Source organism: Notamacropus eugenii, chromosome 5 (genome assembly GCF_028372415.1).
Source record: "Notamacropus eugenii isolate mMacEug1 chromosome 5, mMacEug1.pri_v2, whole genome shotgun sequence".
Lineage (NCBI taxonomy): Eukaryota > Metazoa > Chordata > Mammalia > Diprotodontia > Macropodidae > Notamacropus > Notamacropus eugenii.
In genome coordinates this window covers 331,317,519-331,334,896 of record NC_092876.1, presented here as the reverse complement: position 1 = coordinate 331,334,896, position 17,378 = coordinate 331,317,519, and the positions used below count along the sequence as shown (strand labels likewise).

Sequence of the window (17,378 nt, the reverse complement as noted above, 5' to 3'; positions counted from 1 at the left end):
CTTTGATGACTTCCTGCTGATCTGTAAGATAAAATACAAATTCCTCAGCTTGACAGTTAAAGCTCCTTATGATCTTGTTCCAGACTCTTTTGTCCAGCCTTTTTTCTTCTGCAGGTGACCACCCTTCACCTACTCTAAAATACAGCCATACCAACTTATTGGATGTTTTCCAAATTAACAACTCCATCTCTGCCCTCTGGGTCTTGGCATAAGCTGTCCTCAGGACCGGGAATGCACCGTCTTCACTTCTGTCTCAGCTCTTTTCCTTCAAGTACTACTTTCTAAAGCCAGTCTTTCAGGATTTCTCGCCTACTAAAATTTAATTTCCTTTTACTTGTCTGTATCCACTGTCATTCTCCAGTACTTTGAACTCCTTAGACTAGAATTATTTTCCATCTTTTTAACTCTGACCTCTGAATCGAGTACCTAGCACCTTATGGGTGTGTAATAAACACTTCTTGAAATCTGGAGCTAAAATGGGCCTGTGGCTGGGTAGTGTGCGTTCAGTAATAATCGTTTCTCTCTTTCACCGCCTTCCTGCTGTCCCAAAGAAATGCCCACTCCACACTTCTTGGGTTTGAAAGGAAATTATGAATGGTGATAGCTGAGGATTTCATGGATTGGAACATCATGCCAGTTGCATCAGGTGCTAGAACTTTGTAGTCTCCAGGAGGAGATCTGGGATCGCTCCAGAATTAAGTTTAACTATTCATATGAGAAAAAAATAAATGGCTGATTAATGTTTCCCCTCTTGATTATGACATACAGTTGGATGGACCAGCCATAGAATTTGTTGATCATTTTCATGGATACGTATAACATACATATGTATGCATCAGCTTCATACAGAAGTAGAGGAGGCTCCAAGGCCATCTACTCTAACCCTTTCATTTGGCAGGTCAGGTCAGGCACAGAGGCATGAAGTCACTTGTCCAAGTGATATCTGAACTCAGTTCTTCTGACTCCAGGGCCAGTATTTTCCACTCTACTCTCTCTCTCTGTGTATGTGTTTACATGTATATGTGTGTGTGTGTGTGTGTGTGTGTGTGTGTGTGTGTGTGTGTGTGTGTGTGTGTGTATAATATAGGCCCAGTTACTCATACATTATTGGGCCTAGAATTGAATAAGAGGAGAGAGGTCTGATTGCTACTATTATGCTGTGAAAGGTACTCTGCTTTTTCTGGAGCCTGTGGACTACCATAATGCTTTGAAAAAAATAGTCTAGGGAAGAAACTTCTTTCTTAGAAGTAGTCTTGTATAAATTTAAGGTCCTCAGTTTTAGAACTAGAAGGAGCCTTGGAGTTCATCTGGTGGGGCTGCCAGATGAGGAAGCTAAAGCCCCAGAGCACACGTGATTTGCCCAAGATCACAGAGGTAAGTAGCTAAGCTGCAAACCCATCACTTCTGACTTGAAATCTAGCGCTCTTTTTTGGGCATCATGCCACAAGTGGTAAGTGAATGAACAGCCCATTAGACGAATGTTGTCAATTAAAGCTTTCTTTCTAAGCACATCTACAAACAGCAGGGATGATACTCAAACAATAATTTTGGACCCATTGGACAATCTGTCTGAAACCTAAGCTCTTTTGCCTTTTCATTCTAGGTGTGGCACACAGAGCCTTTGAAAATGACATAGATGCCCTTTTTAACCTCCGGGAGTTCTTCAACTACTTGCCTTTGAGTAACCAGGATCCAGCTCCAATACGTGAATGTCATGATCAGTGGTAAATGACAGAAAAAACAGTTTTGGAATTATGGTTTTAGAGACCAGCTTTGGGATAACCTCGTGCCCTTTGATCACTTTACTTGTTGGTCAGATTTGAAAAGTAAAGAGTGAATTCAGGTTTTTGTATACTATAATGACAGATGACTTAGACCTTTCAGATAGTTGTGTGCCTAGGGATAGTAGCAGAGAAAGCCAATTTTATTTTTCCCCTTTAAGACGTGAGAGGCAACGTGGAAGAAATACAGAGCTTAAATTGAGAAGGTATTTGGTCTTTGCCCCCTACTACTAGCTCTGTGACTATGATCAAACTGCTTGGATGCTCTGAGCCTTAGTTTACTCACTTGTAAAATAGAAATGTTAATGCCAACACCACTTGCATTATATCTTTGGTATAATGATCAAATGAGATACCTTATGTGAAGTACTTAGTAAACTGTCAAGCACTGTACGTATGTAAACTAAATGTATCCTGGAACAGCAGCTGGTACAGTTCCTTCCATATGGTAGGAGTTTAATCAGTGCTTATTGAATGAATAGAATGGGGCAGAATGAGAGAGAGAAAAAAATTAGTTTCCGGACTACACAGTGTGGGTAGGGATGATAAGATTACAAGTTTTTTACACATTTTGACATTCAGCCAAACAACCTTCAAATTATTTATAGAATGGTATGCACATTAACATCTTTATTGTTTGTAGTAAGGGCATTTGTTATGGATAGGTTTTGTCTCTTGCTGTTACCACATGTTCCAGAGTATCTAAGAGGAAATAGTTTAATTGTGACTGATGACATAGGACATTAAAGATCAAGGAAGAGAATCACAGTGAGATCTTGTGAAGAAATGACTGAGGCAGCCTTTCTTTGCTAAGTGAATCTCAAAACTCTCCATCCCGTGTTTTATGCCTGTTTTGTACCAAATTGAAATTGTTGACGTGGTCCCTGTTTGACTTCTCTGACCTTGAGCGCCTGAAGTCTGAGACATATCTTAAAGATAAACCATTTGTGGGTGTTGAAATGGGGGTGAGGATTTTGGAAAAGGACTGGCAGAAACCTACTGGGTCATTTTTGTTCATAGTAATTATGTATTTGTCAAAGAATGAATCTGGGTCAAGAATGGCCTGTTTTCTGGGGGGAAAGTTAAATTAAACAATGCAACTTCCTTGCTCTAGTCTTCCCATTACTAACTGCCTCCAGATACACCTACAAGGGCAGGAATAGGCTCTCAGACACCATACATGTTTCCATTACTAGTAGGGAGAGTTTCTTCATCTGAGAGTACCCCATATCAATGAAACCACACTCAAGGCCAAATATTGCTAAGTGAAATGTTCGGCCTTTTCCTTCTCTCAGCTTCTCCTGTCACAACAGGCCATGGCTGTTCTTTTGTGGCTTTTAGGGGTCCGCCTTCATACCCTGTATGGTTTTGTCTGAGACTTGAAGGCATTGAAATGCATGCACTTTTATTGCCAAAGCACTTGTTCTTTTGATTCAGATTGCTGAAGTAATTCTATTCATTAAATGAGCTCTTTCTCTGCTTCTAAGATTGTATCAGCTCATCCTGTTGCTAAAGTTTTCTGTTATTAGTAATGTGCAACTAATCGGGCAGTCCGTTGTTGTGCAGTGGAGTAGTCATGATTGTTATTATTGGAATGAACACTGATCATTGTGTATTACTGTGAGATTCACTTTATGATTCTAACTGTCCAAACCTAAGACTGCATATTTGATGGCTCTATTTTTTTTGACCTTGTGAATAATACAATCTTCATACAGCAGCTTTCTGGGTTCATTTTTGTCAATTTGTCCCCAGTTTCTGGCACATGCGGGGTGCTTAATAAATAAATAATTGTTGATTAATTACTAATTGTGTCCTCTTCTCTTATTGCTCACTTTCAGTGACCGCCTGGTTCATGAGCTGGACACACTTGTCCCATTGGAAACTACCAAAGCCTATGACATGGTGGACATAGTACATGCAGTAAGTACTCTCTCTGACTTTGGTGAGCCTTTTTGACAGTGGTTGGGGGACTAGTCAAGGACTCGACTTGCTAGCCTTAAGGTTTGAAGTGTGTGTTCATCCTTCGTTGCCAAAGAAGACCATGGCATCAGAGAAATGATGACATGACTGGCACTTGACTTTGTTTTGAGTGAGGGAGGGCTGTGCAGGTCACCAGCCTCACTTCTCCTCCAGAGCCATCTGAATTCAGTGACTGGATATTCATCAGGATGACTGGAGATGACCCAGGATGAGGTAATTGGGGTTAAGTGACTTGCCCAAGGTCGCACAGCTAGTGAGTGTCAAGTGTCTGAGGTGAGATTTGAACTCAGGTCCTCCTGACTCCTGCACTGGTGCTCTCTCCACTGTACCACCTAGCTGCCCCTAAGGTTTAAGGTAGATTGTTTTGGAATACCAGTCAGCGAGGATTTAAAAGATTATTTAATTTAACTAATAGACTTCTTTTGGTTGTAGTGGTAGTCATGGGGGGCCAATGTCATTATCAGAAATAGTAACTAGATTGGAAATAGGCCAATAGAGAACTTTGGTTTTTAAAATATTTACTGCTTTCAAAGTAAACATTTCACAAGCTTTGGTAACTTGCCAAAGATTCACAGTCCATGTGAGACTTAATATTTTTTTATTCTGTTGATTTATAGAAAATGATAATTTAAAAAACTCCAAACCTTTATTCTGACATTCCAGAGTCACAGAATTATAGCATTGGAAGGTGTATTTGAGGACATCTTGTCCGGTCCCAGGTGGAAACAGTGGAACTGAATCTCCTTGGGAGCTTATTTGAAAGGGTGCATTATTTTCTATAAGTGAAAGAATTCCAGCTTTCCAAGAAGCCTGAGGAGTGCCTTGGGAGCCTTCCGGGCGCTTGTAAGTCACTCATTTGCAAGTCTTATCAGGAGTATTCGGATGATGCCAAACCACCAGTGTAGAGGCTGTGTGCTCAGCCTTGCGGGAGCCTGTGGAGTCCACTCCTGTTGTATAGCTGTTTAGTATGAAATATACGTAGTAAATATGTGTAGCATGAATGTATAGTAAAATACATAGTGTATTTTAGTGTAATTGTATTTTCTTTTTTTTTTTTTTTTTTGGCTTGTAATTATTTTTTTTTTTTATTTAACTTTTAACATTCATTTTCACAAAATTTTGGGTTACAATTTTCTCCCCTTTTCTCCCCTCCCCCCCCAAACACCAAGCATTCTAATTGCCCCTGTGACCAATCTACTCTCTCTTCTATCATCCCTCTCTGCCCTTGTCTCCGTCTTCTCTTTTGTCCTGTAGGGCCAGATAGCTTTCTATACCCCTTTACCTGTATTTCTTATTTCCTAGTGGCAAGAACATTACTCGACAGTTGATCCTAACACTTTGAGTTCCACCTTCTTCACCTCCCTCCCTCTCCACCCCTTCCCTTTGGAAGGCAAGCAATTCAGTATAGGCCAAATCTGTGTAGTTTTGCAAATGACTTCCATAATAGTTGTGTTGTATAGGACTAACTATATTTCCCTCCATCCTATCCTGTCCCCCATTACTTCTATTCTCTTTTGATCCTGTCCCTCCCCATGAGTGTCAACCTCGAATTGCATTCTCCTCCCCTTGCCCTCCCTTCTGTCATCCCCCCCACCCTGCTTGTCTCCTTGTCCCCCACTTTCCTGTATTGTGAGATAGGTTTTCCTACCAAAATGAGTGTGCATTTTATTCTTTCCTTTAGTGGAATGTGATGAGAGTAGACTTCATGTTTTTCTCTCACCTCCCCTCTTTATCCCTCCACTAATGAGTCTTTTGCTTGCCTCGTTTATGAGAGATAATTTGCCCCATTCCATTTCTCCCTTTCTCCTCCCAATATATTTCTCTCTCACTGCTTGATTTCATTTTTTTTTTATTAAGATATGATCCCATCCTCTTCAATTCACTCTGTGCACTCTGCCTCTATGTGTGTGTGCGTGTGTGCATGTGTGTGTGTGTACTCCCACCCAGTACCCAGATACTGAAATGTTTCAAGAGTTACAAATATTGTCTTTCCATGTAGGAATGTAAACAGTTCAACTTTAGTAAGTCCCTTATGACTTCTCTTTGCTGTTCACCTTTTCATGCTTCTCTTCATTCTTGTGTTTGAAAGTCAAATTTTCTTTTCAGCTCTGGTCTTTTCATCAAGAATGCTTGAAAATCCTCTATTTCATTGAAAGACCATTTTTTCCCCTGAAGTATTATACTCAGTTTTGCTGGGTAGGTGATTCTTGGTTTTAGTCCTAGTTCCTTTGACTTCTGGAATATCCTATTCCATGCCCTTCAATCCCTTAATGTTGAGGCTGCTAGATCCTGTGTTATCCTGATTGTATTTCCACAATACTTGAATTGTTTCTTTCTAGCTGCTTGCAATATTTTCTCCTTGACCTGGGAACTCTGGAATTTGGCCACAATGTTCCTAGGAGTTTCTCTTTTTGGATCTCTTTCAGGCGGTGTTCTGTAGATTCCTTGAATATTTATTTTGCCCTCTGGTTCTAGAATCTCAGGGCAGTTTTCCTTGATAATTTCATGGAAGATGATGTCTAGGCTCTTCTTTTGATCATGGCTTTCAGGTAGTCCCAAAATTTTTAAATTGTCTCTCCTGGATCTATTTTCCAGGTCAGTTGTTTTTCCAATGAGATATTTCACATTATCTTCCATTTTTCCATTCTTCTCTCTTTGTTCTGTGATATCATGCTTTCTCACAAAGTCCTTAGCCTCCATCTGTGCCATTCTAGTTTTCAGTGAGCTTTTGAATCTCCTTTTCCATTTGGCTAATTCTGCTTTTGAAAGCATTCTTCTCCTCATTGGCTTTTTGAGCCTCTTTTGCCAATTGAGTTAGGCTAGTTTTCAAGGTGTTAATTTCTTCAACATTTTTTTGGGTCTCCTTTAGCAGGGAGCTGATCTGCTTTTCATGCTTTTCTTTCATCTCTCTCATTTCTCTTCCCAGTTTTTCCTCCACCTCTCTAACTTGATTTTCAAAATTCTTTTTGAGCTCTTCCATGGCCTGAGCCCATTGGGTGGGCTGGGACACAGAAGCCTTGATTTCTGTGTCTTTGCCTGATGGTAAGCATTGTTCTTCCTCATCAGAAAGGAAGGGAGGAAATGCCTGTTCTCCAAGAAAGTAGCCTTCAATAGTCTTATTTCTTTTCCCTTTTCTGAGCATTTTCCCAGCCAGTGACTTGACCTCTGAATATTCTCGTCACACCCACCTCGCCTCCTGATCCTCCCAGCCAGCGTTTGGGGACTGAGATTCAAATGCTGCTTCTAGCCTTAGGGCTTTTGGCGGGGGCAGGGTTGCTATTCAGTATGAGATTATGTTCAGGTGGTCAGGTCTGGGGCAGGGCCGCCTCTCAGGCTCAGTTCCCTCAGGGGGTTTATGCACAGACCTTCCACAATGGATTCAGGCTCCCGCCTGCTTGGGGAGCCCCTGTCTGCAGCCGCCTCTCAGCTTCAACCTCCCGGGAGGAGGGCCCGAATCATGGGGGCACCCCACTCCCCTCTCGAGCCGCCAAAGAGACTCTCTCACCGACCCCCGTCACCTGTGGGCGGAGCGACTTGTGTGGCTGCTGGAGATTCTGTCCCTGAAGCCTGCTTGGGTCTGTTTCTCTTGGTGCCGTGGCCGCAGCAGGTCTGGGCTGGGCTAGGCTCTGCGTCTGCAGCATGACGGACCTTTTGTGAGAGGTTTGCAGGTCCCTCTGTGGGTGGAGGGACCCGCGTGGCCGCTGGAGATCCCGTCCCTGAAGCCCGCTAGGATCTTTTCCTCTCAGTGCCGCAGCCGCGTCAGGGCTGCCCTCAGCTCCCAGTCCCGGCGCCCAGTCCGCAGCGCGAAGGACCCCCCCGCGAGAGGTTTGCAGGTCCCTCCGGAACAGAAATCTCCCTCGCTCCAATATTCCGTGGCCTCTGGGTGCAGAATTCGCCGTGAGTTACTCCCCTGTAGCAGTTCTGTGGGTTGTGGGTTCGGAGCTATGTGTATTTGTGTCTTTCTACTCCATCATCTTGGCTCCGCCCCCCTGTAATTGTATTTTCATATATTAATGTGTAGTACAAATGTATAGTACTAAACATATAATAAACTCACAGTATAAACATAGTACTAAATATATGTACTAAGTGTAGATAGTATTGAAATGCACAGTCCATGTTGGTATGTTACATTGGTATATTTCAGTATGTTGTAGCATGATGTGGTAGGCAGTAGGTTTCTGGATGGAGGAACAATGTCAATCCAAGCCATCATTTATAAGATTATTGGTACATTGTGTATCATGGATTTAAAGTGGGAGGAATTAGAGAGATGAAAGGAGTTCAGTGTCTTTTGTAACAGTTTTGGTATGAGGTGAGCAGGACCTGCCCTCAATGACCTGTTGTAGTTCCAGAAAGAATGGGCATTGAGGTGGAGGAAAGACAGCGATCTAGCTGAAGCAGTGTGGTGTGGTAGAGAAACTCAGCATCAGGAAAGCCTGGGTTCATATCCCTCCACAGACGGTAGCTGTCTCACCCCTTTGCCAGTCACACATCTCTTAGGGCCTAAGGTTCTTCATCTGAACAATGAGATTATACTCAGTGTTCTCTAGGGTTTCTTCTAGCTGTAAATCTATGTTTTTATCTTATGAATTGGCCAGGTTGGTGGCCTATTAGATATAGAAGCTAAAGAGTGAGTAATCAAAAGTGAATTCAAGATTTTGACTCACACAAGACAATGGTTTTACTAAGAGCAGTTGAGAAAAAAGTGAGAACTGATAGAGGAAGATAAATTGAATTTTTGACAATGACTTTGGAGTGTCATCAGAATATCCATGCAAGCTAGAGTGTGTGAAGTGGAGTAGTGTGAGATAAGTTGGGGAGATCATTTTGGTGTCAAATTGTGGAACACTTAACGGTAGGCTAAAGAATTTTAATTTTATCTGAGAGACAATAGGAAGTCAGTGAAGACTTTCAAACGGGAAGTGACATGGTGATATTCTTGCTTTAGGAAGATTATTTTGCATCTGTGTGGAAGATGAATTGGAGAGGGCATAGATTGGCACAGAAAAGCTGCTTTGGAGGCTCTTGTATCTAGAGCCAAGGGCTTGAATTTGAGCATTGGCTAAGTGAGTGGACAGAAGAAGAAAGAAGCACCCTGCCACCACCTTGGTACAAGGCCTCACAGTAGCCTTCTGGTTGGTCTCCTTGCCTCACGCCTCTCACCATTCCAGTCCACCCACTCAGTTGTCAAAATGATCCTCCTAGGGTTGATCTGACCACATGTCCCTGCCATTCAGTAAGCTCCAGTGAAAGCCTATTACTTTATCAAATTTATCAAAACTTTGACTTTTCAAGCCCTTAATAACCTGGTCCCTTTCTACCTTTCCAGTCTTCCTTACCCTTACTTCCCCTCATGTACTTTGAAATCCTGTGACAATGGCCTCCTCACAGATCCTTGAACACGATACTCCATCTCTTGATTCTGTCTCCCAGGCCTGGAATGCTCTTCTTCTTTATTTCTGTCTCCTGATTTCCCTGATTTCCTTCAGGTCCCAGAAAAAATCTCACCTTCTGAAAGAAAACGTTTCTAGCCCCCTTTAATGCTCATTTCTTAATGCAATTCCTCTTCCTTCTGAGATTACCTCCATTTTATCCTGTATTGATCCTGTTTGTATACGGTGTATTTGCATGTTATCTCCCCTGTTAGACTGTGAGTCCTTGAGAGAAGGGGTTTTTTTTGCTTTTGTATCCTCAGGGCTTAGTATAGGACCTGGCGCGTAGGAGGCACATTAGTAAGTGCTCGTTGACTTGACTTGACTGTGGAGGTGTAATCAATAAGACTTGAAAACTAATTAAGCATGGTAAGTGAGGGAGGAGGAACTGAGTCATTAAGATGAGTTCTTTTTCAGACTTAGACTTATGCTGCCTTTTTTCCTTTCCTTCAAATAGGGAGCATTCAGCTCCTAAACCTTTTGGTAGGTTCTTAGAACAGCTTTATCTGTTCTTGTCTTACATACAACTTATAAGGATTAATGTAAAGTCAAACCAAATTAGGTCCTTCATTTCATAACTTCCCTGTATCATGTTTACTTTTGTTTCATTTCCCTCATGGAACTGAAAGCTCCCTTTGGGTGGAGAGGATGTGTAGTTTGTTTTGGATCTTTCATAACGGATAGCACTTAGGAACTCAGCAAGAACTTTTTGAGTGGACTAAGAGTTAAAGTGCGTCATTTGTATTTTTCTGGCTAAGATGACAGTTCAGATGCCCTTCAGAGATCCCAGGAAAGCTCTAAAAATGGATCAGAAAAAACAACAATAATGGAAACCACAGAGCACTTGCTGCTAAGTGTCTGTGACAGCTTTGAGATAGGGTAGACAGAAGGATGTGTGAGCAATCAGGACCCACAGCAGGAGGCAGAGTGGGACCAGCACCAGGCAGCGCCCACCTGAACCACCACAGGAGACGGAGCCAGATGAGCAGCTGGGCGAACCACAGGACAGAAGATCAGGCCAGCATCTGAGAATCAAAGCAGCTAGTGAACCAAATAACACTGTCTGGTTGGGGCATTTTAAGGTCATAGCGCAAGGCAAGGCCAATTTTGACTTTATGACAAGGAGAAGGAGACAGAGAAGCTAAGGCCACAACCCCGGAATTTCTGAAAATGGGGGTAATGTAGCCACCACATCAAGGACCAGGAAAGACCAGCCTATACCATGCAGGAATATGGGAGGGAACAGAGTCTGACCCAAGTATAAAGCTCCAGTGTAGAACCTGAGTAAGCAGAAGAAGGTACTGATCATAGTGAAGAAATACTATGATTTGAGAGAATCCAAGTAGGTAAACCCAGAATGAGGAAAAGAAAACAAGCATTTATTAAGTGCTTACTACATGCCTAGTACAAGCATTGTACTAAGTACTTGACAAATATTACCTCGTTTGATCCTCACCACAATTCTGTGAGGTAGACACTATTAATATCCCCATTTTTCAGTTGAAGAAACTAAGGCAGAACAAACTTAAGTGCCTTCAAGGTCACACAGCTAATAAGTGTCTTGAGGCCATTTTAGAATTCAAATCTTGACTCCAGGTCCAAAGCTCTATCAATTACCCATCTAGTTACTAGCTACTAGGACTAGTCCAAGTAGATCCTCAAAGAAAAGAATGACTTGGACCCCAGCATGATAAGACTACCTGAAATAAAATAGAGCTTGTGATATAAAACGTAATATTAAGTGAAATGAGAGCTAGGGAAGAAAGACTAAGAAGTATAATAAATATCTTAGACTAGAATATAGGAAACCATACCCAAGAATTGGACATCTTATAAATTAGAAAAGACCAAACAGAAAGTTCTGTTGACTATGTGAAAACATGAACATTAAAACAAAATCAAAAAATTGGAGCAGGGGCCCCAGAAAAGTACATAAAGTATATATTATCAAAAACATATGACATTGAAAACTTGAGTAAGGAGAGAAAATCTGAGAATCATCAAACTTCCTAAAAAATCATGATGGAATAAAAACCTTGATTATATATTAAATCATAAACAAAAATTGTCCAGATCTGTTAAAACCATAAGGCAAAATGAAAATAGAGAGATGCTTCACCAGTGATTACTTGGAAGAGACCCTAAAATGAAATATTAAAAATAGACACTGTTAGGAGATTTAACAGGGAAACTATACCTGAAGGCACCATTGATAACTAACTAATATTAATACTTTTAATATCAGCACTAAATGGCATAACATCAAAATATTTAAAAGAAAAATGAATTGAATTATAAAGAGAAACAGACAGGAAAACTATAATAGAAGATCTCAATGTAACCCCTTCAGACCTAGGCAAATCTAACAGAAAGCTAAGCAATAAAGAAGTTAAGGACATGAGTAGATTTTATAAAAAAGTAGGGTAAGATAGTTCTCTGGTGACTACTAATTGGGAACAGAAAGGTATATACATATTTCTTACCTGTGTATGACAGCTTTACAAAAATTGGCCACGTATTCAGGTATAAAAATCTCATAAAATGCAAAAAATCATACATATTAAATATTTCCTTTATTGATAGTGCAATAAAAAATATATTCAATAAAGGGCCTTCTGAGAAAAGCTTAGAACTTAATTAGGTTAAATAATTTTATCCTGAAGAATTGGCATCTGAAGAAAAAATCAGAAAATTTCATTTTAAAAAATGACAATGAGAAATAGAATAATTCATAGAAAACTTTTGCTTAATTATATGCCAACAAAACTAATAACTCAGATGAAATGAACGTTTACAAAATTAAAAAATACTCAGATTAACAGAAGAACCGGATTATTTAAACATTCTTGTATCAGGAAAAAAAATTTTTTGAAGAAGCTATATGGGTTTGTAAGTAAATTCTGTCAAACGTTCAGACAGTTAATTCCAATATGATTTTAACTATACAAAAATAGGAAAAGAAGGGATTCTACCAGACTCCTTCTCTGCTATAAATAGTGTCTTCATGCTTGGGAGACAAATGATAGAACAGGATCTCTAGTGAATATTGACATAATATTAAATAGAATATTAGCAAAGAGACTATAACAGTATATTAAAATATTAAACTATAATCAGATTGGATTTATGCCAGGAATGCAGGGTTGCTTCAACATAAGGAAAACTATAAACATAATAGGCCATATTAATATCAGTTTTCAAAAATGTAATTAAATAAGTAGATCCTGAAAAAGCTTTAGGCAAAATTCAACATTCATTCTGTTGAAAACAGTCAAAGCATAAGAATAGGTGAACCATTCCTTAATATGGTAAAGCATATCTACCTAATACCAGCAGTCAGCATTATATGGAATAGAGAAAGACTAGAGAAGACTTTTCCAATAAAATCAAGGATAAAGCCATTAAATGGCTCAGTGGATAGAGCAGCCCTTGGCCTGGAGTCAGGAAGAGCTAAGTTCAAATCCAGTTTCAGACACTTACTAGCTGTGTGACCCTGGGCAAGTCACTTAACCTCTATTTGCCTTAATCTACTGAAGAAGGAAATGACAAACCACTCCAGTATATTTGCCAAGAAAATCCCATGGTCAGTATTGATGTGCTATGTTCCATGGGGTTATGAAGAGTCAGACATGACTGAATGATTGAACAACGACAAAAGCAAGGATACCCATTATCACTATTAATATTTGATATACTTCTAGAAATGGTAACCCTTGGTCAAGTCACTTGATCTCTGTTTGCCTTGGAGGCAGCTTGGGAGCACAGTAGATATAGTACTGGGCCTGGAGTCAGAAAGATCCGAGTTCAAATCTGGCCTCAAACACTTACTAACTGTGTGACCCTGGGTAAGTCACTTAACCCTATTTGTCTTAGTTTCCTCATCTGTAAAATGAGCTGGAGGACTAAATGGCCAACCACTCCAGTATCTTTGCCAAGAAAACCCCAAATGGAGTTTTAAGGGGTCACACATTGTAATGCCAATGTGATACCTATAGCAGCTGCTATGAACATACATGTGTAACTCCATGGTTGGTTTACAAAATATAATAAACTCTCCTCCATGATAAAATCTAGATGTTTATCTGGGACATTGCTATTAGAATATCAGAAGGCAAGGTTTAGTAAGGTATTCATCACCAATCCAGGGAGCTCCCACATTTCTCTCCATCAAGCCTCCCAGCCAACAAGTTCCCTAGGCTTAATTCTTCTCTCCTCCTGTTTCTGTGTATGCCCACACCTTTCTCTCCAAGCAATACAATATATTACTGTTTCTAATCAAAGACTCGGTACTTGATTGACTTAGTGCTAAGAAGCTTGGAAATCATTACTTAATTGGGAAGGTGTGGGAATCCGTGTGGCCCAGAACCTAATTCGCTCTGTGCCAGGGCTTCATGTGAGGCCTCTTAATGGGTGGGGAAGATGTTATATCCCATTAACCTTACACACACAGACACAGACACACAGACACACACAGACACACACACACACACACACACACACACACACCACTGAAATGACTGAACAAGAGAAATGCTAATGCTGACTTTAGCAATAAGACAAGAAAAAGAAAGGAAACAAAACCATTGCTTTTCTTCAAATGATATGATCTGTCTAGAGAAACCAAAAGAGACAATTAAACATTAATTGAAACAATAAATTCAACAAAGTTGTAAAGTAAAATTCAATTCCAAATCACTACATAACGTACGTCATATTTGAGAGTCTTTCTACAGACAAAAACGAACCATATGAATACAACTACAAAACACTTTACAGAAATAAAGACAGATCTAAATGACTGGAGAAACACTCTTTGCTAATGAGCCGGCATAATAAAACTGATAATACTGTCTAAATTAATATACTTAATACAGTGTGTGCCAAACTACCAAGAGGTTACTTTATAGAATTGGACAAAGTCATGATGAAATTTATCTGGAGGAATGAAAGATCAAGAATATCAAAGGAAATCATGAGTAAAATTTGGAAGGAGGAGGGCCTAGCAGTACCAGATCTCAAATGACATGTCAAAGCAGTAACGCATCAGAACTTTTAGGCACTAGTTTAAAAAAAATTTAAAAAGTCAATAGAATTTATTAAGTGTGCAACAGTATAGAACCACACCAATTCTGTAGTCTAATGTACTTGAATTAAGAACTCTGACAAAAACTGCTGGGAAAACTGAAAGAAGTTAAGATAAATAACTCGGGTTTATAAATCAGCATAAGCTCCCAGTGCATGCATGGCTTAAATTTATCATAAACATATTAGAGAATCAAGAAAGGAAAAACCTTTCACAGCTATGGATAGGGGAGGATCACAGGAGGTAAGATGGACAGTTTTGTTTAATAAAATTAAATTTCTGTGTAAACAAAGCCAGTTGATGGGTGATATAGTTAACTGGGAAACAGTCTTCACAAAGTTTTTGTGACAAATGTCTTCTATCCAGGATATATAGTGAACTGATTCCAACAGATAAGAACAAGAGTTATTTCCCAATAGATAAATCATCAGAGAATAGGAATAAGCAATTCTCAAAAAATAAAAAAACCAACCCAAAATGATGAAGGGACTCATAGCTATACTATCATATGAAGATTAGGTTTGGGAACTCATTCAGTAAACATTTATTAGATAAGTACTTGCTCTGTCCAAGGTACTGTGGTGGGTGCTAGGGGCACAAAGACAAAACAAAAAAAATATATTGTGTATTTTGAAGAAGCTTACGTCTTACTGAACTGGGAATGTTTAACTAGGAAAAATTTAGGAAGGATATGAGAGCTGTCTTTTAAGTATCTACAAGGCCATTAATTACATGAAAGGAGTATCAGGTTCATTTTAGGAGCACTTGGTAGAAATTATATGGAAAATTTTCTAACAAACAGAACTGTTCAAACATGTAATGGGCTGCTTTGGGTAATAGTGAGATCCCCACCAATGGAAGTCATCACATAGAGACTGGCTGATCACTTGACTGGGGTGTTTGAGGTCACATAATTCCTGCTCAGTTATGAATTAACCATTTTTTTAGGTGCTATCATCTTTGAGATTTCATGACTGTTCTAGATAATAGTCTCTAGGAATTTGGGTGTGGATCCAGTGGTAGAGAGCAAAGAAAGAAGTGATAAGGGTCTGGAAGTGTGATGGAGGTCCTTGCCCACCTTCTTCACTTTCTGGTATACACAACCTACCATGGATCAGTCAGGGTATATGAAAATATGTCAGAGGATCATAGAACACACATTTCATTGAGACTCAAGGCATTTACTAGGTGGCATCTCTAAATGTTGGAGGCAGCTAAGTGGCTTAGTGGATAAAATACTGGGGGTATGGCTTCAGGAAGACCTGGTTTTAAATCTGGCTTCAGATACTTACTAGTTATATGACCCTGGGCAAGTCACTTCACTCTGTTTGCCTTAATCCACTGGAGAAGGAAATGCCAGCCTCTCCAGTTCTCTTTGCCAAGAAAACCCCATGGACAGTGTGGTCCATCAGGTCACGACTGAATGACCAAACAACAAACAACAACAACTACAAATGTGTATTCGTCTTTCCTTTCTGACTGTAGTTCTCGTTCCGTTTTGCAGATTGTTGATGAGAGAGAATTTTTCGAGATTATGCCCAGTTATGCCAAGAACATCATTATTGGCTTTGCAAGGATGAATGGAAAGACTGTTGGGATTGTAGGCAACCAGCCCAAAGTGGCGTCAGGTAGGAGGTTCTTCTCCCTGGTTGCTTTTCAGATAGAACTTGAGAATCCTGTGAAATCCTAGACATGGATCCCGTCTGTAACGAATGATGTAACTATGAAATATTGCTCTTATCCTTAGTCACTGCTCAGATAATCTGCACATACTCTGACCTGACTACATATTGTCATGTTTATGCTGCATTTTAAAATGTTTATTTCCTTATGAGTGTGTCCATACAACCAGTGCACAGAGCCAAAAACCATATGGACAACCTTTTCCCATTCCCCTCATTATTTGAAAAAAATTCCCCTCCTTATCCATTTAGCATGGGTCTGTGGGCCATGTCTATAAAGAGTGCTAACTTGTCTGATATTGGATAGTCCTCCTGAACAGTTTTGAAAGGACATCATTGAAACTTTTTGTTGAGCCCCACTAACCCCACAACCTCCCTTGTTCTCTCTTCAGCAGATCATTAGGTCCTTCCTATGTCACCACCTTGACCATTTTCCCTCCCCTTTGTGCCCTGCATGCTTGTTTGCATCTCAAATCTTGTGCTTCTCACCTTTGGCACAAAATTCCTGCAGAAGTCTCATAGGATTTGTATGAATAGTCATGGCCGGCTGTTCTGCCATCTTCACCCTCCTTTTTTGAAATGCTTCTTTTGCCTTTGCACTACATTGTTAAAAACTGTTGCCAAGAGCTTTGTTCAGGAAATCATCAAGCTGTTTCATACTTTTGACTATGAGACCATTAGGTCAATGAGCATTTCTCATCTTAAGAATCTTTATCCTTTTTCCCAATTCTAGGACTGATTCAGGCTACTTAATGCCTTCATTTCTTGATCCCTATATGGGAAAGCTGGTGTGGACCTTCTGTGCATCTTTCCTAAATTTTAAAACAGCTACAGAAAGAAGCAAAATAGAATATAAGCCTCTTCACTATCTATAACCCCTCTTTAGGTCTAGCTTTAATCTGTTTACATATATGCTTAGGACTTGCTAAACCTCCCCTCTTCAGTTCTTGCTCAAGTGTGGCGTTGTTCATAGTGCTTTCCCTTCAGCAGCCTGACTCTACCCCTAAAGTATAATCTGATCTGGGAGTTGAAAGAGAACAGGATCTGAATCCTGGCACTGCCGTGTATGTACTATTATGTGACTTTGGACAAATCACTGAGGATTTCTGGGACTTCGCTGTTCATCTGTCACATGAAAGAGTTGAATTAGATGACTCATAAGGTCTTTCGGTTTTATGTTCCCATGATTTCCCAATTAAGACTTTTCCCTTCCCTTTGGAAATCTATAAGTCTTTTTGGGTTTAACCTAAGTGTCTGGCTTCATGCATTATCATGACTATTGCTCTTTAGTGTGTTCCATGTGCATGACCTTTGTGGTCATTATTTTTATGATGCAGTAATATTCAGTTATATTAATGTCATACTTATTCACTATTCCTGAGTTATTGGACATATAATTTATTTTCACTTCCTT

The 17,378-nt window shown here is 40.0% G+C and overlaps 1 protein-coding gene across 2 annotated transcripts in view; it reads left to right on the top strand.

Annotated features, from left to right (window-relative positions):
• Window positions 1-17,378, top strand: part of PCCB (propionyl-CoA carboxylase subunit beta) — a 56,323-nt gene that overhangs the window by 31,690 nt on the left and 7,255 nt on the right. For both annotated transcript variants that reach the window (XM_072613589.1, XM_072613590.1), the window contains 3 exons: window positions 1,604-1,724; window positions 3,623-3,704; window positions 15,787-15,910. In XM_072613589.1, coding sequence (XP_072469690.1) covers window positions 1,604-1,724; window positions 3,623-3,704; window positions 15,787-15,910 — 327 coding nt within the window. The remainder of the gene's footprint in view (window positions 1-1,603; window positions 1,725-3,622; window positions 3,705-15,786; window positions 15,911-17,378) is intronic.